The sequence below is a fragment of the Panthera leo genome, chromosome B2 (assembly GCF_018350215.1).
Source record: "Panthera leo isolate Ple1 chromosome B2, P.leo_Ple1_pat1.1, whole genome shotgun sequence".
Classification (NCBI taxonomy): domain Eukaryota; kingdom Metazoa; phylum Chordata; class Mammalia; order Carnivora; family Felidae; genus Panthera; species Panthera leo.
The window spans coordinates 15,982,476-16,008,524 of NC_056683.1; the positions used below are offsets into that span (position 1 = coordinate 15,982,476).

The 26,049-nt window shown below is 43.3% G+C and overlaps 1 protein-coding gene across 1 annotated transcript in view; it reads right to left on the reverse strand.

The window, feature by feature from the left end:
• The window catches only part of PHACTR1 (phosphatase and actin regulator 1), a 553,120-nt gene extending 539,251 nt beyond the window's left edge, over positions 1 to 13,869 (reverse strand). Inside the window, exon 1 of the mRNA XM_042937880.1 lies at positions 13,767 to 13,869. Within this exon, the coding sequence (XP_042793814.1) occupies positions 13,767 to 13,869 (103 nt within the window). The remainder of the gene's footprint in view (positions 1 to 13,766) is intronic.
• Positions 13,870 to 26,049: the final 12,180 nt, after the last annotated feature.

Below are 26,049 nucleotides of genomic sequence, written 5' to 3' on the forward strand. Positions count from 1 at the left end.
CAGTTGATGGCACAAGGAGGTTTTCAACCCCTGAAACATGTAACACCCAATTTGAAAAGTACATTTCACCTTGCCTTAGGGCAAACAGGCAGGATGGGAATGTGGCAGGCAACGTTGTTGCCTTTCTGGTCTTTTTCTAGAGTTAAAGGTAATTAAACAATAGAACTGCCCAACACTCAAAACAGGAATGGAAACCCAGCTTTTCAATTCTCTTTATTACCCAGCAGCAGAACATTTCAGTGCTCAATAGAAATGCAAATGCTGAAAAGCTGAATTACATATTGGCAAAATGGCTGACCCATGGAGGACAAATATTTCAAAGCAGCCATTTCTCAGTTTCCTTTTCTGAGATTGATCACTGTTTTAAATTTAACAAAAAAAATCACTGATAATGTCTCTGCAATACAAATCCACGTGCCCTCCAGGGTATGTTGATGGAATGAGAACCTCCCAAATTTTGGTATGCCTAAAAATTGCCAGGAGCTTGATAAAAATGAGTATTGCCAGAAGTTTTGATTTAACAGGTCTGGGGAAAGCATTTTAAACAATGACATCACTGATGCTGTTGTGAACGGGCCCAGATCCTGCTTGGAGAATTGCGTTAGTGGCCAGACAAGCCTTGTGGGTTCTATGTTTTCTTGCTTTATAATGTCCTTCTCCTTGTCCTCTCTCCTATTTAAATCCTGTCTAGGGGGCGCCTGGGTGGCTCAGTCAGTTAAGCGTCCGACTTCGGCTCAGGTCATGATCTCGTGGTTCGTGAGTTCAAGCCCCGCATCAGGCTCTGTGTTGATGGCCCAGAGCCTGGAGCCTGTTTCAGATTCTGTGTCTCCCTCTCTCTCTGACCCTCCCCCGTTCATGGTCTGTCTCTCTCTGTCTCAAAAATAAATAAACGTTAAAAAAATTAAAAAATAATAATAATAAATAAATAAATAAATAAATCCTGTCTAGCCTTCGAGTCGAGGTTCAAACCACTGAGACGGCCCTGACCTGACTATTGCCGTCAGAGATGCTCTCTCTGACCTTCCGGGGCAGACGGAGATGTCTCCAAACCTGGACCCAGCAGCCCGCCAGCGGAAGCTTACTGAGCCGGCCTGCATTCCCCAAGAATGTTCTTCTTAACCTGCGGACCAATATTGTATCGCATGAATATTTTATATACACTATAGAATATGCACAAAAGAGAGTTAACAGATGACTTAAAGGAGATAAATAAGACAAGTGATTTTTTTTTGTTTGTTTGACTAAAAGTTTGGAATATCATACATTAGGGATGTATTATGATACAACATAAACTTTTCAGTGAAGCCATGGAACTCAATGTGCTTCAACATGTAACAACATCTTGACTGATCATTTTAGGATATTGTTAATTCAGAGGGTTAGATCTCAGCTCAGTGTATTTTAGCACTGGGTGTAATAGCTGTTGTAAGCAAAAACCTATGCGACTTGATGTTTTTTTGTTTTTTGTTTTTTGTTTTTAATTTGAGAGAGAGAGAGAGAGAGAGCATGAGCAGGAAAGGGGCAGAGGGAGGAAGAGAGAGAGAGAATCTTTTTTTTTTTAATTTTTTTAATGTTTATTTGTTTTTGAGAGAGAGGAAGAGACAGACCATGAGCAGGGGAGGGGCAGAGAGAGAGGGAGACACAGAATCCCAAGCAGGCTCCAGGCTCTGAGCTGTCAGCCCAGAGCCCGACGCAGGACTCGAACTCACAAACCGCGAGATCATGACCTGAGCCAAAGTCGGAAGCTCAGCCGAGTGAGCCACCCAGGCACCCGAGAGAGAGAGAGAGAGAGAGAGAGAGAGAGAGAGAGAGAATCTTAAGCAGGCTCCATGCTGACTGTGAAGTCACACACAGGGTTCCATCCTATGACCCTGGGGTCATGACCTGAGCCGAAGTCAAGAGTCAGTCACTCAACTGACTGAGCCCCCAGCGCCCCAACTTCATAGAGTTTAAGGGAAGGATATCATTGAGGGTACTTACTAACTTACAGTGTCAGTTTTGCAATCCCATCCACCCGTTTTCATAATGAGTTTTGCTGGAAGTCAGGAAAATTATACCTTCCCGGATGCGAACTAATTCTCACCAGCTAAGCTGCGTTGTTAAAAATTGTATTTTTAAATAGGTAATTTCATACGGTACAATGTTCACAAGTGAAAAAATGAAGAGTCTTCCTCCAGCCTGTTTCTAGTCACTGGTTCGACTCCCACAGAGGAAACAAATTCTATTCCTGTATGAGCATAGAAAGCATGCATATATTATTTTCTGACCTGTTTTACACTCACTGCCATACAGAATGAAGAAGGACATAGGTTTCCTACAGCATTCCCCCCCCCCCCCACATTCTTCAGCCTTGTTTGATCAGAATTCCAATAGTAATCACTTGATATTATAATTATGCAAATTTGGTTCGTGGGCCAAAGTGTCCTCAAAATTACTCCTACTTTCTTCTGTAACTTTTTTTTAGGTCCCTAACTGCTAAGGATGCATTTACTTTTTTTTTTTTTTAAGTTTATTTATTTTGAGAGAGAGAGAGAGAGAGAGAGTGGGGGACGGGGGAGAGAGAATGAGAGAGAAAATCCCAAGTAGGCTCTGTGCCTCAGCGCAGAGCCAGGTGCAGGGCTCGATTTCATGACCGTGAGATCATGACCTGAGCCCAAATCAAGAGTTGGATGCTTAACTGACTGAGCCACCCAAGTGCCTCGGGGTTGCATTGAATTTTGTGTTGCCCTCAGTAGTTACCAAAAATCTCATCTTAGGTGCTGGCCCTGCCCTCTGGGAGGCTGCATGGCTGACTGTCTCTTTCAGTATCACCTTTTTTTGGCAACCCTGAAATTGTACCGCTCAAGGGTAATGGTTCTATTCTCAGATAAACATCATACCTATTCAGACGAACAGTCTTCAGTCTTCACAAGGCAAGTATATTTGTTATGGCAATGCTAATTTAGCAAATAAACCTTACATTGTGGTGCCTTGACACAGTAAGGTGTATTATTTTGTTCTCATTGGAGTCTGAGTTACTGGTTTGTAGACCCCCTTCCTGCCCGAAGTGAGACGGTCATAGGCTCTTTCCCTCCCCATCCCCCAGGGCTTTGTAGTCATTTGTATCCTGCCAGCGAAAGGCAAACAAAAGCACCAAGAAGGTATACCCACTTCTAAAATACCTTGGCTTGGAAGGGACACATTAATTCTGTTGTCATTCCATTGACAAGAACTGATTATAGGCACTACCAAAGGTATAAAGGGGTCTGGGAAATATCATTCCTGGTTGGGCAGCAATATCTCGGGAGAACTCTACACCACGAAAGGGGCGGGGGGGTGGCACGATTTGATTGACATATAATTATCTACTGCAAAGTATTCAGACATATTGTTAATATCTGAACAGTCCGTTTTATTTTATTTTTTAAATTTCTTAACGTTTATTTGAGAGAGAGAGAGAGGAAGAGAGGCAGAAAGAAAGAATCCCAAGCAGGCTCCCTGCTGTCAGCAAAGGACCCGATGCGGGGCTCGAACTCATGAACTGTGAGATCGTGACCTGAGCTGATATCATGAACTGTGAGATCGTGACCTGAGCTGATATCATGAACTGTGAGATCGTGACCTGAGCTGATATCATGAACTGTGAGATCGTGACCTGAGCTGATACCAAGAATCAGCCGCTTAACTGACTGAGCTGCCCAGGTGCCCCTTGAATATTCAATTTTAAATAAAGGCACACGTTTGGGATATAAATTGACGTGAAAAATCTCACTAAAACGTAGGCTCCATGAAGGCAGGTTTTCGTCTGTTTTGTTGACTGCTGAGGCTCCAGTACTCAGAACAGTAGTGGGCACTCTATAGGTGCTCGATAAATATTTGTTGAATGACCAACTGAATGAATGTGTTTTGTGTGTTGAAATTCTATTAATCAGCCAAAATGTTAATGCAGATGTGTCACAAAAAAGTAAAGAGCTGTGAATAAATTGATTGTGAAAGCTATGAATTTTATGGGCAGAAATGGATATTGAGAACTTTCTGGTAGTTGAATGGAGAAACCAATGGATAACAGGGATATTAGACTGGGTAATATCTAGAAGAATACCTTAAGAGCATAAAAACTTCTTAAGTAACACAGTGGCAGAATAATAGATTCAATTATTTCTAATGCCAATAGTTATGGAATCGGTATACCAACATTCACAAGTGTAAACAAAGAACTGTATTAGATTTTTGGATATTTAATGCCACTTAGATAATTAATTTTCACAAAAAAGTCCAGTTTGGGAACTCTTCAGTCTTTTGAGGGTAACTTAAAAACAGAACGGTAACCTTCCTAACTCCCGTTTCATGGAAACCACCAACTCCAAAGATATATAAATGACATCTGTGATAAGTCACTTTTGATCGGGGTAACATAAAGACTATACAGAGTATGGAGGAAAGGAGAAAGCACAAGAGAAAAAAGAAATAACTAAAATGTCCAGGTCTCAGTGATCACATTTCAAAATGTCAGTTGTAATAAGAATACTTTCATAAAGACAATTCCTCCTCTACCCCGTATCATATGGAATATTCATTTAAGGTGGATCATAGGCTTAAATGCGAAAGCTAAAACTATAAGGCTTTGAAAAAAACCAGCACAGAAAAATATCTTCATGACATGCAGGATGGCAAAGATTTGTTAAAGGACTAACCATAAAAGAAAAAAATGAACTGGATTTCATCAAAATTAAAAATGTCTGCTTATTAAAATATACCACTAAGAAAGTAAAAAAAGAAATAAGGCAGAGACCGGCAGAAGATATTCATAATACGTATGCAGAGTTGACCCTTGAACAAGGTGGGTTCCACTTATCCGTGAATTTTTTTTTTTTAATTCAATACAGTAGTATAAATGTATTTTCTCTTCCTTATGGTTGTTTTAATAGCAATTTCTTTTCTCCAGCTTACTTTGTTGTAAGAATACAGTAAATAATATGTATATAACACACAAAATATGTGTTAATCGACTGTTTACCAATGGGAAAGCTTCCAGTCAACAGTACGCCCTTAATAGTTTGTTTTGGGGGAGTCAAAGGTCACAGGCTGGTTTTTGACTGCAGGATGAGCAGGTGTCCCAGATTGTTCAAGGTCAATGGTGGCTATGTAGGGCTGAGTTCCCTTTCCATTTTTTGGCCAGATACTTCAATATTACCCTTGTTTTGCTTTTACGATTGAGAAAAGATACATAAATCTCCAACATAACCTCCCTGTTCAGTCCTAGCATTTCAGGAGTACTATTTAACATCAATATTCATTCTGTGGTTTTGCATGGGTGTGTGGGTCTAATTGTTTGCTGAAATATTCTTTGAAATATTGAAAAAATGGTATTAGCCATGAACGGATTTTAATTTTTTTTAGTGTTTACTTATTTTTGAGAGAGAGAGAGAGAGAGAGAGAGAGAGAACTCAAGTGGGGGAGGGGCAGAGAGAGAGATACACACACAGAATCCGAAGCAGCCTCCAGGCTCCACACTGTCAGCACAGAGCCCGATGGGGGGCTCCAACTCCTGAACCGTGAGATCACGACCTGAGCTGAAGTCGGACGCTTAACAGACTGAGCCACCCAGGCGCCCCACCATGAACTGATTTTAATGTGCTAGGCACCCCATCCTTGCCTCTGCCAGCTCAGTCCCAGAGGCTGCTCCTGAAGGTTTGCAGGAAAACAGATTTAGCTTGGGAAAATGGAAAGAATTCTTTCCCAAGCACCTCTGAATTGTTTACGCTAATCGGGTCCTGGCTGATGTTGGCTGTGTGTGAGCCTGTGTGGAATCTATAATCCACCCTCTCATATACCTTAGGTGAAAGTGGGAGTTATTAATCGGTTGGGATGATCCCATCGTGTTTTCATACCATTTTTCTCCCTTTCTGTTTCTGATCCCCTCGCCGTTTCTCTCTTCCTCTTGTCCTCATATCTTACTGTACCTTGGAGCCCTGAATCACAATGCACCCCAAAGCTGAGGCTGGCTGGGGGCAAAGGCACAAGGAGCTTTGGAAGACCGTGTGCAGGTCGCTCGTTGGTATCCAGAACGTTACTTTGCGCGCAGAGAATTGCCTTGACCCAATGGCACGCTCCAGAGATGGAAGGTTACGTTTTATGGCCATCTCCCTATGGGTGAACTTGGCAGGCTGGCCATCTCCATGATATTTTTTCTTTTCGCTTGCCTTCACCCTCTCCTTCACACAGAATGTTCCTTGTGTTAAACACAGGTTTGGAGAGCCTGCGTGTGAGCAATTAGAGGTCTAAAATGGAGCGTGTGGGAGGTTAGGAGGGAAGGCTTGGTAGTTAGCTTGTCATCCGTGAGTGACGCTCAGGGTGCTGCTTCCCCGATAGAGGTTTAAAGGGGGGGGCTGGTAGAACAAGCCAAAAAGCAAGTGTTTATTGATGGTGAGGACTTGAGCGCCATTAAAGTAAGGCTAGAGACAACATATGTAAAGTGTATTCTGAAGCACTTCTCAGAGACAAGGTCCTGGAAATTATATCTATACTGCTTGTTTGGGACATACTGCTTGTGTTGGGGCTCTGAGGGACAAATGGGCGAACGCCAGAATGGTGACCGGAAAAGGTTAGAGCCCAGTTGGCAGTCATGCTTCTCGTGGGGATCAGGTTGCTTTTCAGTCACTGTTTCTACCTCCTTATGGAGCAAATTTGACCTGTCAGTGCCGATATGAGCTACATCAAAGACCATGACATGAAGGTCTCAGGGGGATAGACCGGGAGAAGGAAGAAAACCTGGTATTCACTCGCAAGACTCTTGGAAACACCATGGTCAGGCCTTCAGTGAGTGGTTCTCAAAGTAGGTGTCTCCAGCGTGGGGCTTGGGGCATGGGTAGAAGCAGCCACCTTCTGCTGAGTCTGGACAGAAGCAGGAGTGTGAACGGAAGCTGATTTGAGGTTATGCAACCAAAGAGCCTATGGACTGGACTAGGCAGTAAAGAAGGAAGGGGAAGGGTGTCTTAACTGAGATCTATAGCTCAGAGCTAGTTTCAGAGCGGCTTTTGAATTGATGTCAATGAAGTTCAGCAGAGTAAAGCTTGACTGGTCTCCTATCCCACAATTCTATGTTTTGGCGGAATAAAAACTCAACCATCACAGACTATTGAGTATTAAAGAGCTCTTCTAAGAACTGTACTCTTCAGGGGCCTTGTAAATTCTGTTTCAAAGGTTAATTCTCCTCACTAGGACGTCAAATCCCTCCTGCTGTGTTTTCTTTGGGCCTTTGTTTTTTAAATTTCTTCTATTTTATGGGAGGTATAGCCAGGTTGATAACGCTTGCCCTTTCCTGCACCTGTATGTGTTTGAGAATTGTTTTTGACCTGCCCCTCCCTTTCGCCTTCAGCAGCCTCTATTTTCACCTGAAGATTTGAATGCTTTAAAGGTCCTAGAAGGTTCTGTTTTCCAAATCTTCAGTTGTCAAAAGTTCTTTGCCTGAACCCCGAGCATCTCCTTGTAATGGAGATTTAAGTATTTTCAGGTCTTGAGCTCAGTAGAGACATTTACTAAGTCCAAATGCTCCTACTTTACTAAGTCCAAATGCATCCCTATGCCAAGGGTGATACTCGGCACCGAGAAAATGGTATTTAAGGAGATCACCACCATTTGGGTAGGCAAGAGACACCTGGGTGATAACAAAACGATAGCATCGATGACAAATCAACAATAAAGAACGTACTGAACACTTTATAAGCACACCTCCGTTAATTCTCAAAAATACCTATGATTTTGGAGTTGGGGTTCTATCCATTTTGATGAGGGCTCTCGGGCTTAGAGACGTGAAGCCACTCATGTGAACTCATCAGCTAGTACATGGTGAAAAGAGAACACAACATGACAAAGCTACGGGGTAGGCCCGAACGGAACGCTGTGAGAGAGAGTTCTGGAAACGTCAGGTAAGGCTTCACACAGGAGGTTCCACTGGGGCCGGGTCCTGCATGGAGTACAGGAGAGGAAACCGCGCGAGCACATTTTGTGCCGATGACTGTCGCCAATGATTTGCAACTAATTGAGGGCTATCACAGGTCTTTGTCTCTTGGAGTAAGAAGTCAAGAAGACCCAGGGGTTTAGAGTTTAGATTTAAAGTACATTCAACTCATGGCCAAAGATTGACAAGCCAGCTATTCTGATGATGTCACAGGGTGAGCAAAAGGTGGAGGAAACATTTGAGAGAGAAACGTTTAAACAAACTCCTCTCCATTTCCAAATGCGACTTGAAGAGACTCTTAGCTGTTAACTGTGGCGCTCATCAGTTGCCAAAGCCGGCATTTCCCTCGGTTGGACAAGACAGAGAAGATGCCCTGGGACGAAGTGAATATAGCACGTGGCTCCAATGCCAATGGTTATTTAAAATGATAAAAGGGGGAAATTGTGAGCAGGAGTCATAAATTCGATTGCTTAGTGACTCTAGTCAATTGGCTGCCTTTTGATGCATTTCCCATTTGGAAGGAAATTTAATTGTCCAAGGATATTGATGCTCTTGGAGAAGAGAAATGTAGGGCAGCAGAGAGGGCATAGGTGTGTGTGGTAAGAGGCAGCCTGGTTCCAGTCTCCACTTTCTGCTGTGAGCTGTGTGATCTGGGCATGTGGTAGAACCACTCTGAGCTTTTACCATTTCCAGATGTGTGATTTGGTCACAAATGTCTCCTTTGCTACCTGTGAGGTTGCTGGGGTCAGAAGTACTTGAATTCAAATCCTGGCCCTGCTGCTTTCTGAATGCGTCTTTTCTAATCTGTGAAATAATCCCTCTTTCCCAAAGTTTCTTTGAGAATTAATGGATACAATGAACTTGCAGAGGGTACACCCATGTGTAGCCCAGTCCTGTTTTTCAAAAGTCCATTTGCACCTTTCCAATGGTTTGGATTTATTTAAGGGAAAGACCTAGACAGGAAAAAGAGCTGCACGATGTGCTAAAACCTGTTTTACTATAAAACGGGAGGTCAGTGGTTCTTAGTCTTGTTTGCACAATTTGAATCACCAGGGACAATTAAAATGATTCCCAAGTACAAGGCTAACCAGGAAAAATTCTGATTTAATTGGTCTGCCAGGGGCTCCGGTCTCGAGTTCATAAAAGCTTACCAGGTGTTTCTAACATGCCCTGGATTCCATCATTTCTTCTCAAACTAACATAAATTACCGGGAAATCTTGTTACCACGCAGGCTCTGATTTTCTAGGGCCGGGATGCCTGAGATTCTGTATTTCCAACCAGCCCCAAGCTGAAGCTGGTGCTGTTAGTTCAGAACCACACTCTGAATAGCACACGATCCAGAGCAGTGGCTTTCAACCTTCAGTATTCATCAGACCAGCCCGGTGGGTGGTTGTAAATGCAGCACTGGGACCCGGGACTTTCCCTCCCAAGTTCCATTTCACCTGGTTTTCGAAAGGACCAAGAGAATCGCCCACGTGTGGTGTCCATTTCAACCTGAAAATCCCATGATGCTAATTTTGCGATCTTAGAACATGACCTCTCTCCCAATGCAGTCGTTCAGTAAGAAAAAATGGCAGAGTCTGAAGCTGAGTGTGTTAGTTGTCGTTGTCAGCAACCTGGAAGATGGGTGAGCTCAAGTTGTGTGATGTCGGGACGTGGCGGCTGTCTATGCCCCGCATGTCTTCAACCTCAAGAGTTCTCTTTTCAAGTTAATGGCAACCTTTGCAGAAAGAACTCTCTCTAGGTAAGCAGGTTTGGCTGTTGACAAAGCACTCACAGATGAATTGGGAGAAGATCCTTCACTGACGGATGATGAACAGGGTGACCCTAGTTTTTCTTCCTCTCTCTGCAGCACATCACGCTCTCAAGCAGACTCCCCAGAGAGGTGGGCTCATCTTCCCTACCTTGGAGCCAAACCAAGGAAAAGTGAAGGGCCACAGAGCAACCTGCTTTATTCCACAGAGCAGATGACTGACTTTTGAAAACCTCTGGGACTTTCAAAAGAATCTGTCCCGTGATAGACTGCATTGTTTTCCCCCTTCTTTTTTCACCCTCTGGGATTTCTCTGACTTTTACCAGCTAAAAACATCTTCTACTTCGGGGTAGGCTTTTTGCCACTTTCCAAAAAGAATTGAAAAATAACTGCGATGGGGCCAGAAACATTATAATTCTGGTATCATGGCCTCAGATAACCATTTTACATGCAGTTAATAGAGAAGAGGTGGTTTCTAAGAAGGTTGTGAATTTGTAAATAAAATTGATACGAGGATGGTGATGTGGAAAATAAAACTCAGATTTCCTTCCTTTCCTGTTTACAAGTATTTATACCTACACGAACACTTGACCAGTCTGTAGAAATACCAACATGACTTTGAGAGTGGACAACAAGGCAATCATCACACACAAGTTAGTGGATCAAATCCTAGGTCACCCAACTTCCAGGTGCTCAGCTAAATACTGTGCTCCCGACTGGACTTTTTTTTTTTAATGTTTTATTTATTGTTGAAAGACAGAGGGTCAGTGGGGGAGGGGCAGAGAGAGAGGGAGACACGAATCCAAAACAGGCTCCAGGCTCTGAGCTGTCAGCACAGAGCCCATCCCCGGGCTCCCACGAACAGCGAAATCCTGATCTGAGCCAAAATCGGACACTCAACCAACTGAGCCACCCAAGTGCCCCCCCAGTTGGAACTTCTTTGAGAAGAGGGCATCAAATCAGGGCTACTTGACCTATCATGCCCCTGTCCCCAGGCTGGGCTGGCCAGGTAGGGAGCTGCTGTGCTTTATAGCAGCATAAACCTTAGTTGCCTCAAATGCCTTTCCGAGAGCCAGCTCCCATACTGCCCCCTTTCTACTGGTGCTCAGAGCCTGGCCACTGGTGCGATGCTGGCCGTGGCCATCCATCCAAACACAAGCATCTGGTTCTGAAAGGGAGGGATGCAAACTGTGGTCCTCAGGCCTCTGCCCACTCACCCAGAGCCCTTTACCAGGCTGAGGGGCTGGTTGTCCAGGAAAGACTGGGGAAAGGAAAGGGGGTTCACCGGTCCTGGATGGAGGGGCTCTAGGGAAGGTGTGGGGAGGAGGGGGGGGGTCTCACTTTTCATGTGAAATGGAGGACTGGGCAGATAGGGACTACCAAGACAAACTTTCACTAGTTTTCTGTTTTGCCCTGAGTGGGGTTTTGATGTGACAAGAAAATAATCACTGTTTTAGAATTTATGGAAAATTTAATTTCCTGCCTTATTTCCTTCACTTTCCTTCCTTCCCTCCCTCCTTTTTTCTCCTTCCTTCTTTCCTTCCTTCCTTCCTTCCTTCCTTCCTTCCTTCCTTCCTTTCTCTTTCTCTTTCTCTATTTCTCTCTTTCTCTCTCTCTCTCTTTCTTTCCTTCCTTCCTTCCTTCCTTTTTTTTTTTTTTTTTTTTTTTTGTTGCTAAAAATAGGAGGTAAAACTCCTATCAGGCCACATTCTTATTTGCCAGGCAGTGGCTGCCTTATGAAATCTCAAACAGAGGAAGGGAGAGCCTTTTGCCAGGGAGATTTATTTCATCGATTTGCTGACACATAGCATTTCTTATATGGCAGACAGTTTTAAGACTCTTAGCAACTTAGGAATTGGGCACTATTATTGTCTCCATTTTCTTTTCTTTTCTTTTTTTTGCAGAGGAGAGAACTGAAGATCAAAGAGGGGAACTTGTCCTGCTTCACTGGGGCAGACTTAGGATTTGAACCCGGTTAGACAAGGTCCCGGGGTCTGTAACCATGCATCACCCTGCTTCTATTGGTGATGAAAGTGTTCCTGTTCCAGGGATGAAGGAAAGAAATTGGACCGGGCAGACTGGTTTTTCATTGCGGGCCCCCAGACGGAGGTGCTGGTAATCATCATTGGAGCTCTTGCTTACGACGCAGACTCCTCGGCTTTACACCTGCCCATCGGCTCCAGGAAGGTTGAGGTTTTGAGAAGTCAGCCTAGGTGATGTCTCGGGACCCCTCAACCTCACTACAAATCCGAGATTCTTTGCCTGGAACATCCTTCCGATGACCTTAAAACAAAGGTGCTATCGGGAGCTCCAGAGGCTTATGCTACCGCCTACCCTGCATTTTCTAGTCATCCCAGCTCTGCTGTCTAAACCGCAGTCACGGATGGTGACAATTCTGACCACTCCACCCCCAAATCCATCTGCTGACAACCACCAGGCGGCTCTGAGTCCTCTGAGCCTCCCACACCCTGCCTGCCTGCCTTCCGTGAAAGCCCGGAGCCCACGGGCTTCTTGAAAGCTTAAACCGTCCCTACTCAAGAGGCAAGGTGGGCATCTTGAATACCGATCGTGAAGGGCGCCCCCCCTTCTCTGCTCTGCCGAAGGGTATGCAGCTCATGTAGATGACCCCACCACGGAACATTACTGTCCCGCTCAGATCCGGACACGGGAATGTTTAAACACGGGACTGGTGACAGGCTTGAGCCTCGGCCCCCTTTCCTCCATTTACTTCCAGCGTCTTCTTACTTGCAGATCCAGAAGAGGCTGGAGGTTCTGGCCAGACTCTCACTCTTCTCCTACTTCAGCATACATGTTCTCTTTAGGTGGCTGAAGGTAGCATTTGCTGACGCTTACAACCAGGGGCACGAGGAGAATGAGCTATCCTATCACTTGGGCTAATTTATCAAGCACCCTGACCCGAGCAAATCAACCGGATAATTTCTAGCTCCTCTCCACTTGAGGAAGCCTGGATCGTGCCCAGGAAAACGGACGCAGAGAAGAAAGAGGCTTGCAAGCCCTCGAGGTTGCTATGGGAAATTGGCTTGAGAAGAAGAAGAAACCAATGCAGAGGAGACCTCTGGGGAAAGCCAGATGCCATCAGAGCCCCGTGTGAAGTGCCCACCAGCACCTAACAGCGAGGGACGCCAGGACGGTCCACACGGCATTCCCTCTCAGGTCTGCCGTTTGGCTTCCAAGAATCTGACTACTTCTCTGTTCGAGAACACGTATGAACTCTGCCTTTGTCCTCAGTGCATCACTTCTGACATTCGGGGGAGGCCCATCCCATCATCAGATTGCCCTGACTGGGTACTCTAAATGTTGCATGGAAAAAAAAAGAAAACAGTGCTTTGAAAAAATGTCCTGCCCATCAGGATATTCCATAAAACACTCCGGCTTCTTTCTAATGTGCTGGCAAAACATTCTGAATGCACCGTGGAACGGGAAGCACACTGGAGCCTAACTGACCTTCCTGAAATGTGTAATAAAAACGCACAGAGCAGCCCTACTTTAGAACAGGCGTGTTCCTCACTGCTCCCCGAGTGCACGGTTAATTCCTCGAGCAGGAGCTGAATTCATCTAAGATAGATAAGGCAGCTCGAGAGGCACAAAGCTTATCTCGGGGAGCCCCGAATCCAGCTGGAGTTCGGTCAGATAGGTCAGTGTGTCCTAGATCTCCTCTAGCGTAGTGGCTGCAAACTTAACCTTTTCCGGGGGAGGGGGGGCAACGGGGAAAGCATTCCTGACACCTTTCAAACCCGTGCCTTGGGCGCAAGGAGGTGGGGAGGAATCATTTTCTAACAGAGCTTTCCAAGGGATGTTTGTACCACAAGTTGAGTAGGATGGTTTTTTTCTTTCTCTCTTTCATCTCTCTTTCCTTCTTCCTTTCTTTCCCACATCCCAAAAGTTTGCACTTATCCATTCTATTACATGCCTGCCTCCATTTCAGCAACAGTTTGGCAAAGATTCGTGATCAATTTAGTAATCCCAATGATTGGACGCCTGTGGTAGACACTGTCAATAGAAAACCAACATGCAAAAGAGAGGAGTTTCCTCTCTTCCTCGCCTTTTATTACCTTGAGCTCCTTGACTGTAGAAGAATCTATGAGCAGACTCGACATCCAGGAGTCTATGAGCCGACTCGACATCCAGAAAATAATCCATTTTGGGATAATCCATCCTTGAGGTTCCAAAAGCAGAGTTTCAAGACAAAATAGTCACTTGTATACCTATGAAAAAGGAAAAAAAAATCCACAATATTTTGGACTGGCAAATAGATTTTTAAAAACATATATATATATATATATATATATATATATATATACACACACACACACACATACAATTAATAATATATCATGTATTTAAATATATGTATTTAAATAGATATGTAGATGCAATATATTATATTTGTTATATAAGGATATATTTATACCCACACGTATATATTTAAACATTTTGGAATAAGAAATGTCCCATTATAATATTCCCTCCTTTGACTGACATTTCCAATGCTAAAACCACCCCTCAACATACCTTTCCTACTGTGTTGAGAAAATGCAACATTTAATCATCATTCATGAAAAGAAATATATTGCATCCAGAAAAAAAAAACAACAACACACGATTCAAGCTAAAGAGGAATAACATACCAGTATTTCCTTGTTGTGTGTTAATTGGAAAATATGCCGTTAGATTCATATGCTCTCCATTTTCAAAAGGTCCATCTGACGAATGGCATCAGCCGTTCTGAATTGATCCTCAGTTGGTCCCGGGAGCTCTGATTCCCCTAGAACAGTGAGAATCGCCTGGGAATCCGAGCCTCCACTTATAGGTGCCTTGCGTTTATGACACATGCTGACATGTTTGCTGTAAAAATGCCTTGAATTCCTTCCTTCTTGGTGATTCCCTGCAGCACGTTTTACAAGGTGCGACAGGATCATCACCTGCTTGCCCCTGACCTAGGCTGCTTTTGAGAAAGAATTCTGGTTTGTAGAGCAGCAACAATTATTTCAGAATTGCAATGATTCCCCTAATATTATCATGCACTAGCCTGTCAGGAAGCTGATGCACTTCATTAAAAAACATTCAGTCTGTTGGCTTCTTTTTAGCATATGTAGCCTTTCCCTGATACTTGCACAAATGAAGTATCTCTATTTCTGCAGGATGTTTTAGGAAAGAAATTACAAGATAATGTCATTAAAATCAAGCTCGGAGGGCTAATCCAATTCGTTTCTTTTTCTAACAGTGCGTATTTTAATTTAAGAAACCATATCTGGTAAGAGGAAACTTTAAGAAATACCCAAAGGTACCCCAACAGCAAATCATACTTACAGAAAAAAAAAAAAAAAAACCACCAAGGACTAACTGCCGGCAGTAAAAGCAAGAGCAGTTTCAGCCAGAGTGGCTTTGATCTCACTAAATTCCCGATGAAAGTAAACAATTTTGATTGTTTGCTTAGAACAGCGATGAATAATGTATACAGTCCACTGGACCTCCTTTACCAGATAAAATGGCCAGAACATGTTACCTTAGCAACGGAAGGTGACGCCAGCCTCAGCCTCTTTGTATCCTCCACTGTGAAGGAAGAAAATGACCACTTTCCCGTATAAAACTTTGGCACCAAATCATCACCGTCGAAATCGACATATAACCATCATGTGGTCCATTCCCCATCACCCCTTCCCTCTCGTGTACAGAGAAGTGTCACCGTCCTTTAAAAATGGGTTTTGGCTTGATAATTTATGTTGATAGCCCCCAGTCCCAGTTTGATTAGCAATCACAACAGCATTGCATGATTAACCAGTTAATATGATAGAAAAGTTGTCCAGAAATGGGGGGCGCTCAGTTCTTACCCTAATGCTGGCTACGGGTTGCGGGGAAAGGCCATTTTAGCTAGCATATGTTAAACGCTCCCCTGTTATAATTAATACATAGATCAGTCACCAGCATCTAGGCTGAAAATAACTCTCTCTTTCCTTCTGCGACTCAGTCCCTGGAAGAAGCCTAAAAAGCTGCCTGAAATCTCCCAGCTTTGAAAAAATGCGTTAGAACATAGATCTTTGGGGAGGCCCCCTCCCCCACGCGTAAAAGCCAGAAAAGATCGATGAAAGGAAGAGGGAGAGTCTTGAAGTTAGCAGGTACTCACCAGCACTTGTTGGCCCCTTTCAGCAGGACACCGCGGAGCATGAAACGAAACCGTACGCTGCTGAGCTCGAAGCCCAAATGAGCGGCTTCTAATTTTCCCTTCAATCTCAGTTCAAGAGCGCTGAGCGGAGGGAAGTGATGGATTTGCCCCCTTTATATTGTGATGAAAAGCAAGCCCTAAGAAGGGATCTGAGTGCAACTGCTCTTTAGCACACGCTAGACTGCTAATTTAAGACAATTGAAAGGTTTTGTTTTCCTGTCTTTTATGTGTTCTTTCGGCTACCCCCTCAATTTAATTTGCATTTAAAATTATGCTCATGTCTCCTCAGTTCTCCAAGGTGTGGAGTACTTTCTAATCACGACGGCTGCTTGGGTAGGGTTTGGTGCAACGCCACTTGTATTCTGAGCTGCAAAACAAGGTGGGGAATTATAATTGTGAGCTGTTTTCTGGAGTGCGATCCAGAGTGAACATCTGGTTTCACCCCCCACCCCCCCACCCCCCACCTCTTCCCTGGCCTTTCTTCCTTTCCCTGCCTCTGATTGCTTGGTCAAATCTCCAGTCCCAATCATGCCAATCTGTCTAAATGCATTCTTCTCTGTCTGAATGCAACAAAATCATCCCAGCAGCAAACGAAGACACTTTGGTTAGATACCTGAGCTTATTTTGATGGGGTATCTTCTCTACCAAGCCTCCGGAGGACTTTTGGACACAGTACCTGAAGATGTGTTCATGAGAGGCATAATGATGACCAAATGCCAGCCCTATATTGGGTTTACCACCCTTTGTTGACCAAGAAGAATTGGTAGCAAGCGTGGTGTGTTGGACATTAGAAAAGAGAAGCTACGTTTGAGAAGTCTTGGCCGGAAGACCACCACACTCGCCCCTCCCATAGACGCAGTCCTGCTGCTCTGGAGACAAATCTGAAAATCTCCCGTCTGTCTTGTCCCACCCAATCAGAACACATCAGATACAAAGCTGGTGCTGCAGAGTTCAGCCTGATGAAAGAAGAAGCTGAAAGTACCAATCATATATTCTGGTGGGGAAAGTCCACTTTGGAGCAGAATATTCAAAGCTTTGCCCAGACCCAAGGACTTACTTTCCTAAGCTGTACATATCTATGCCCCCTCTGACGGAGACATGCTGAACACTTGACATTTACAAGAGGAGAAAGCTGTCTTCTGGTTTCTTTAGCTTACAGTGAGGTGTGGGCGACAGGTTCTGAACTCTCTATTGTGAATCTACTGAAATTGTAATGACTCATAGGTGAGAGAGAGGGAGAGGGAGAGAGAGAAAGAGGGAGGGAAAGAGAATGCGCAATCTACTGCTCCTGGCAAACACCAAACGTTTCTGTGAGCACAGATGAATGTGTGATTGAAGACGGAGATGTTAAGTTGGAAATTTGAAAAACAGACTTGATTCCCAGAGGTTGGGGGATGGATTTGGAAGTCAATTGTTTCTGGAGAGCTGACCAAGAAAGGTACATTTGAAGGTCTTACAAAGTGCACATGTAATAGAAAAGGGCCATGATTTAAGAAAGCTCAAAGGACGTTTTCAACTTAGAGAAATAAATATATTCGGGAAGGGAATGCTTGTTCACATGCAAAATGAGGACTTCATTTTGCTAGATAATTAGCAACTGTTGTTTTTTTTTTTAACATAATATGACCAGCTTCTGAAATCGATGTTCAAAATATTCTTTTACTCTCTGAGAGCACTGATGTGGATTACATATAGGAATATCTGTGTGAGGGGTTATTTTTAAAGGTGGGAAGCATTGTCATGTGCAAAACCCAATGCCACCATCTGATCAGCTCAGCTCTGTTTTATAACTTTAATCTGCACAAAAGCAACATTTATAATGGCCCATTGTTCTGAGGTATAATAGAACCAGACAGAGAAGAAGGCAAGGTGGGAACAAGGATTCAGGCTAACGCTTAATGCAGCACTGAACAATTCAGCCCAAATCATCTTCGAGACATCAGCTCTGAAAGTTAATTCAGACAGGGTTGACGTATCTCAGTGAGCAAGAAATAAACAATTATCTTAAAAGAGGCCAAAGTGAAGTTTTATCTTTTATATCGGTGGTACTAGAACATGGGGGTTTGGAACTGGAAGGCTGAAACAAATGATCCAGGATTGTTACAAACACATGACGTGGCAGAGATGTGTATATTCGATTCAGGTTGGTGACACGGGGATATGTGTGTGAGTGCTCTATACACAAAGGGAAACAGTATTTGATTAATTCAAAATGGACGTATGTTTCAAGATAGAACCCGGAGACCAGCAAAGACATCAGCTTGTGTTAATTTGTTTTGGGGGTATACTTATTTATTCTATTGGATGGCACAAGACCCAAACATTTTGGGAAAGGAGGTCACGTGATTTGTAAGTAGACAGCTTGCTTTTTTGTTCTTTTTGCAGTATCCTGTTGACTTCCATCGGAGTCACTTTGGTTGTTTGCTAAGAGATAGAGAAGTTATCGACAATTTTATCACTAATTTTACTTGTTTGATTGCCTTACTATATTCCAGAGCTCTCTAGAAACCCATGTTTTATGTTCGTGTGGAACTACATGAGGTTCTGCCTTCTCCATGCATGAAATCTTGGGGATGTTTCTCTTTTCCCCACAAACCCAACTCACTTTAATCTTAATATTAGAAGCTCTCTTACTGTGCGGTAGCATTTTGGATTCCTTGATGGGGTACCTAGGTTGAAGGTCTACGGTTAAGTGTCAGCTTGCTAAACGAGTATGGAAAGCAATATATTCATTTATTTTTGCGAACAGTGGACCTCAGAATATGGTGCAATGGCAATGGTTTCTCTTTGCTTGCCAATTTACTCTCTTATGTCTCAGCCCATCCCCTAAAAGAAGCGTCTCCTTCCCTGTTCACTAAAGATTGTTATTAAATGGTAGGATACGGCAAATGTTTCAGCTGAGGTTTTATCCATATTGAATTCTCCCTTGAAGAGGAACCCCTGTAAGCCATCATCAGTTGCTTCCACTGGAAAGTAAATGAATTTCCAAACATTTCTTGTGAGAAGCTTTTGATGATAGCTGGACAGCTAAAGAAGGCTGTGCGGGTTGGGAGGGTAGGTTGAGAAAAACAAAGTCTCACAGGGAGAAGGAGCCTAATTTTATTCCATATAAGCCTGTAGTCATGTTTTGAGGGCTCACTTATGTATAAGATGCTGGATAGGGGCATACCTTGGAGGTACTGAAGGTTCAGTTCCAGACCATTGCAATAAAGTGAATATCACAATAAAGCTAGTAAATGAATTATTTTTTTGGTTTTCCAGTGCATATGAAAGTTGTTTAAACTATAGTTGATTAAGTGCATAGTAGCATTATGTCTAAAAAAGCAATGTACACATCTGAAATTAAAGATGCTTGGGGCGCCTGGGTGGCTCAGTCGGTTGAGCGTCCGACTTCAGCTCAGGTCATGATCTCACAGCTCGTGAGCTCAATCCCCGCATCGGGCTCTGCGCGGACAGCTCAGAGCCTGGAGCCTGCTTGAGATTCTGTGTCTCCCTCTCTCTTTGCCCCTCCCCTGCTCATGCTCTCTCTCTCTCTCTCTGTCAAAAATAAATAAAACATTAAAAAAATATCCAGGCTCTGAGCTGTCAGCACAGAGCCCGAGGCAGGGCTTGAACTCAGGAACCGTGAGATCATGACCTGAGCTGAAGTCAGACACATAACGGACAAAGCCACCCAGGTGTCCCTAAAGATACTTTAATGCTAAAAAATGCTAACCATTATCTGAGCTTTCCGAGACTTGCAATCTTTTTGCTAATGGAGCATCTTGCCTTAACATTGATGGCTGCTGACTGCTCAGGGTGGTGGTTGCTGAAGGAGAGGGGTGGCTGTGGCAAATTCTTAAAATAAGACAAAAATGAATTTTGCTGGCCGCCCTGATTGATTCTTCCTTTCATGAATGATTTCTCTGTAGCTTGTGATGCTGTTCAATAAGCATTTTATCCACAGGAGAACTTCTTTCAACATTGGAGCCGATCCACGTGGTCAAACCCTGCCGTTGCTTTCTCAGCTACGTTTATGTAAGATTCTAAATCCTTTGTTGTCATTTCAACAATCTTCACCACATCGTCACCAGGAGAAGCTTCCACCTCAGGAAACTACTGCCGTCGCTCGTCCCTAAGAAGCATCTCCTCGCTCCTTCAAGTTTGATCATGAGATGGCAACGATTCAGCCCCATCTTCAGGCTCTCCCTCTAACTCGAGTTCTCTTGCCTTTTCCACCACATCTGCAGTTCCTTCCTCCACTGAAGTCTTGGACCCCTCCAAGTCAGCCATGGGGGTTGGAATCAACCTCTTCCAAACTCCTGTTCTTGTTGATGAATCTTCTGAAGATGAAGATCCTTCATTCAGTCTCCCTTGAATCTTCCGAAGGCATCTAGAGGGGTGAATCCTTTCCAAAGGTTTTCAATTTACTTTGCCCAGATACCTCAGAGAAATCCCTACTTAGTGGCGGCCATAGCCTTATGAAATGTATTTCTTGGGGCGCCTGGGTGGCGCAGTCGGTTAAGCGTCCGACTTCAGCCAGGTCACGATCTCGCGGTCCGTGAGTTCGAGCCCCGCGTCGGGCTCTGGGCTGATGGCTCGGAGCCTGGAGCCTGTTTCCGATTCTGTGTCTCCCTCTCTCTCTGCCCCTCCCCTGTTCATGCTCTGTCTCTCTCTGTCCCAAAAATAAATAAAAAAAAACGTTGAAAAAAAAAATTGAAATGTATTTCTTAAATAAGACTCGAAAGTCAAAGTGATTTCTTGATCCATGGGCTGCAGAATGGATGTTGTGTCAGAGGCACGAAAACGACGTTAATCTCGTTGTCCCTCTCCACCAGTTCTTGGTTGACCCGGCGCATTGTCAGTGAGCAGCAATTTTTTGAAAGGAACCTTTTTTTCTGAGCAGTAGGTCTCAACAGCGGGCTTAAAATATTCAGCAAACCGTGTGGTAAACAGACTTGCTGGCATCTTCTTCTAATAGAAGGCTGCTTCATCTGCATTGAAAACCAGTTGTTTAGGGGCACCTGGGTGGTGCAGTCAGTTAAGTGTCCGACTCTTGATCTCGGCTCAGGTCATGATCTCACAGTTCATGGGTTCGAGCCCTGTATCAGGCTCTGTGCTGACAGTGTGGAGCCTGCTTGGGATTCTGTGTCTCCTTCTCTCTGCCCCTCCCCTGCTTGTGCTTGCTCTCTCTTTCTCTCTCACTCTTTCAAAATAAATAAATAAATAAATAAATAAATAAAAGAAAATCAGTTGTTTAGCATAACCATCTTCTTTAGCTATCTTAGCTAGACCTTCTGGATAATTTGTGCCAGCTTATAAATTTCTGTTATGGAGATTGTTTCTTTTCTTAATCCTCATGAACCAACCTCTGCTAGTTTCAGACTTTCCTTCTGCTGCTTCCTTACCTCTCTCAGCCTTCACAGACCTCGGGAGACTTAGGGCTTTGTTCTGGATTAGGCTTTGGCTTAAGGAAGGCTGTGGCTGGTTTGATCTTTGATCCAGACCACTAGAACTTTCTCCATGGCAGCAATAAGGCTGTTCCCCTTTCTTACCATTCATGTGCCCCTGGAGTAACACTTCTCATTTCCTTCAAGAACTTTCTCTTTGCATTCACAACTTGGCTAATTGCTTGGTGCAAGAGGCCTCGCTTTCAGCCTCCCCTGGCTTTTGACATGCCTTTCTCAGTAAGGGTAATCATTTCTAGCCTTTGATTTCAAATGAGAGAGGTGTGACTTTTTTTTTTCACTTGAACACTTAGAGGCCATTGTAAACCTATTAAATGGCCTCATTTCAGTACTGCTGTATCTCAGGGAATAAGGAGGCCCAAGGACAGGGAGAGATGGGGGAAAAACCAGTTGGTGGAAAAGTCAAAACACACGCATTTATTGGTTTGGCACCTTGTCTTACAGGGTCGCAGTTTGTGATGTGCCATAACAATTACAATAGCAGCATCCAAATCACTGATCACCAATCACCATAACAAACATCATCATCATCAAGCTTGAAAGATTGTGAAGCTTACCAACATGTAACCCCTCTGGGGTTACTTCTGTCAGCTAGAAGTTTCATAGCTAGAGAGGAGAAGTCAACGCCTGGCCTCAAAGCTTCAAAGGGCCGGCTGACTCTCTTGCTAGGATCTGACGCGGTAGGGTGACTTTAAGCGGAAGCCACTGCTTACTCCCCATAGCAAAGGTCCTAGGGCCCAGAAGAAGAATGCTGCGTCGACTCCTCCCATGCTTTGTAAGTGGCACAACAAAGCCTGGATGCCAGCAAATCTGTTTTCCACACGGTTTGCTGAATATTTTAAGCCCACTGTTGAGACCCACTGCTCAGGAGAAGAAGATTCCTTTCAAGGAATTGCTGCTCATCGACAACGTGCCAGGTCAACCAAGAACTGGTGGAGAGGGATAACGAGATTAATGTCATTTTCATGCTGCTGACACAACATGAAGTGAGTGAACAAATACTGTTGGAAAAATGGAGCCAATACACTTGCTCCATGTAGGTTGCCAGAAACCTTCAACTTGTAAAAAACACGGTATCCGTGAAGTGCAATAAAGAAAAGGACCCCCACTGCCCCCAAAGGACCATAGGCAGACTTCTAAGTCCTATTGAAGAACATTATGTCAAGTTTGTTTCCCCTGGGCTCATTCTCAGTTAGCAGGAACATTCTTCAAAACAAGCGAATACATCCCGTTGTTCTTGACTACATTGGAGAAAGCCACATTAGAAGAGAGATGACCTTGGCCAATATGGTGGAGGCCGAGGGCAAGATGAAGGAAGTCTTTGGCTCTACTTGCTTCCCACTTCTGAAAATATTTTGTCCCCTCTTTTAATACTTGTAGAAGGGCTTGTTCACAGAGTAAAAAAGAGTTGAAAAAGGCATCATAGGCTTCTGCCAACTGGACTCTAGTAAGTTGATATTTCTTACAATACAGAAATCTCTTTGCTTGGCAGAAAGAATACTCATAAATTATATTTCTACCTTAGTGTTTATCTAATTGATCTAGAAATAAGGAAATGAAGAAATGTTAGGTAGGGAAATGAGGAATCCTCAAGCAACTCTCTACTTACTATAACTCTGAAATCCCTGACTACGAAGACATGAAAATGACCAGTTACTGATGGAGAGATGCATTGACAGTTGTCGCTTTTTTAAACATGAATTTGAGGATGAATTATAATGATATTTGACTTCGTTCCCCCCCTGGCAAGAAAAATCACATCACCCTCAATTCTTTACGTGTAGGGTGTGTGTAATTTGTTTTCAACTCTCTTGCGGGGAGGAAATTAATCACAAGTTCAATTGCATTTTCCTAGTCCTCCTAAAAATCTAGGTAAGCAACCTGAAAATATCCCAAGATGTGTTGAAGAAAGAAAAATAATGATCTCTGAGGGTCATAAGTCTTATAGACCCTACAGAGAAGATGTGGCTCCTGAACTTTCAAAGCATATTAGGAAAGTATGATTGGATATAGCAGCGAGAGCCAACAGGGAATGAGTTTGAATTGTATCAAAACAGTATAGGTCATTTTAAGGTCACTTCAAGGTCATTTTTACAATCCCACTCTACTATGAAAACCGAGGATTACCAAGAGATAAATTAGATAGATAGATAGATAGATAGATAGATAGATGTACAGGTAGAAGCAGAAATTAGAAAGAGACAGAGAGGCAGACAGAGACAGAGGTAGAAGAATATGATCAAAATGAATCTAGACACAGTGATAACCTTGAATTACCTTTTTTTTTCTTTTTATCAAATGCCAAGGTCAACAAACAAAATTGAATAAATCAAAGGAACTTTGGTAACTGTTTCATCCCTTTTAGGTTTTTAATATACTGACACGTTCTACAGCAAGGTCCATGTGCTTAAATACTAATACTAAATGTTTTCCTTATGCATATCTGCAAGGGTATTTGCATAACAGATATTAATATTCATGGCACACTTCCTGGTTTGATTTCAGAGATAAATGTCTTTGGGATCTATCACCCGAAGGCATTGAGGAGCATCATATCACAGATATCAGGTTTTCAAATCAGCATTCTCTGCTCCTTGTGGATTGAAGAGAACAGAAGGCGCATCCCTACCATTATGGTCGTAAAGGGGGGTGATGGTAGGTGGGCACTTGCTTCTGAAATGAAGAGAAACTTATCGGTATTCACTGAGTTTTAGCTTCTCACAAGCATTGAAAAACCTGGAAAAAAACCCAAACATTTCTCATATTTAGCCTCAAACACTCATTGCTATATAATAAACAATGAGGAAATGTTATCCAATCTTTCAGGAAACAATACAGTAAAGTAATGAAACATACTGACTTGGGAATCCGGGTTATGCTGCGTATTCACTGAGCAATCTCACCTCTCTAGGCTTCATCTCCCATCTCTGTAGAATAAAAATAAGACTCAAATGAGGTAATCTATGTAGACAACACAGAACTTGACACACAGGAAGCATTTAGGTTAGGCATTACTTTAAAACATTTCTTCAGGGACACATGGGTGATGCAGTTGGTTAAGCATCCAACTTCGGCTCGGGTCATGATCTCACAGTCCACGAGTTCAAGCCCCGCGTCGGGCTCTGTGCTGACAGCTTGGAGCCTGGAGCCTGCTCCAGATTCTGTGTCTCCTTCTTTCTCTGCCTCTCCCCTACTCATGTTCTCTCTCTCTCTCTCTCTCTCTCTTTCTCTCTCTCTCAAAAATAAATGAACATTAAAAAATAAAATACAATACTTTTTCAACAGCTTACAAGTGTAAGGAGCTATGAGAGTAAGACTTCCCATCCCATGCACCCCAGCTACATCTCTCATGTATTAGTTGAAATATTACTTCTAGATGCGTCTAGAATGGTACCTGCCCATAGGAAGTGTCCTGGGGTGTCCATTATGATAATGATCTTCCTCCACAGGAGCTGGCGGTCTCAATGAACTCTTCCATGTGTGTTCTTTTTCTGGAAAGCCATGCAAAGGAGGGGAGCATCAAGAATCCCAACCAGTATATTCTCACCAAAAGGGCCACTGTTATTCTTTCCACCATTCTGTTTTCCTTTTCCTGCAACGGAGAGTTACAAACTATAGCAGAATCTTGGCCACTCTTTTTCCATAAACTCATCCCTTTCCTCAGCCACATTAAACAGTATAATACATGTAGATGCTTACAGCAGAGTGGGCACTGTATCCATTGGGTAATAAATGGCTCAACAACAGAAGTTTCTATGTTTCCCAGGGTTGGTCCAGACACATTGTCTGGTCTAAATGTTCAGGCACTATTCATTTATTCATAATTATTTAATTGGTGGATAATTGTTTATCATGCACTATGAACCAGGCAATGTTAAGAGTTGTTGGGAATACGTTAATAAGCTAGACCAATTTCTTTTCTCAAGGAGGCTACAAAGTTAGCCAAACTTAGATTCTCCCAACTTTTTTCATGTTAAGGCATACATTGAAAATGATTCTATTTGTAAATGAGTAGATGCATTCAGGGGAAGTCAGCTTTGTGGGTTTAGCCATCCAGGATTGAGGGGGCAACATCTTGGCATGCCAGGTGGGAAGATTTATATAAGATGCTCAACTTTTAAGTTCTTTGATTTCTCCATAGCTTTTCAAATTAGATGAAAAATACAGCATCTAGTGGGTGGTGGGAGATGCAAGGAGTCGATACTAATCAAACTTGGAGTGGTGTTTAACCCTGAAATTGCAGGTTGGTTTTCCAGGTCAGAACTTTGAATTAGCAATGAAAATGCTGAGAGAGCCAACTGATGGACGAGACAAATTCAGAGGGAGGTGCCACCATGTTTTAACCAACAGTTTTAAAAATGATTTCAAGAACTATTGGTTTAAGACCAATGGTTTAGTTTTTAAATATTCTCCCATGACAATTACATGACAATTGCCTTGGGGGAATTGCCCCCATTTATAGGCTCTTTTGTGTATTTCACAAATCCCCTGCAGAAGAAAACTAACGGGACCACATTGTTTGTAACTAGCTTGGAAATGCGGCATCCAAGGTGGTTGGAAGAAGTTCGTGTTCTTTAGCTGATAGGGTCTTGGGAATGACATTTTTTGAGGTTAGTGTAACCTCCTTTGGCAGGGTAAACATTTGGGCTGCATCATTTTAAGAGCTCCTGATTTAAAAAGCTCATAGCTGTAAACAGCAAGAATCCACAGTCACATTTTTAACAT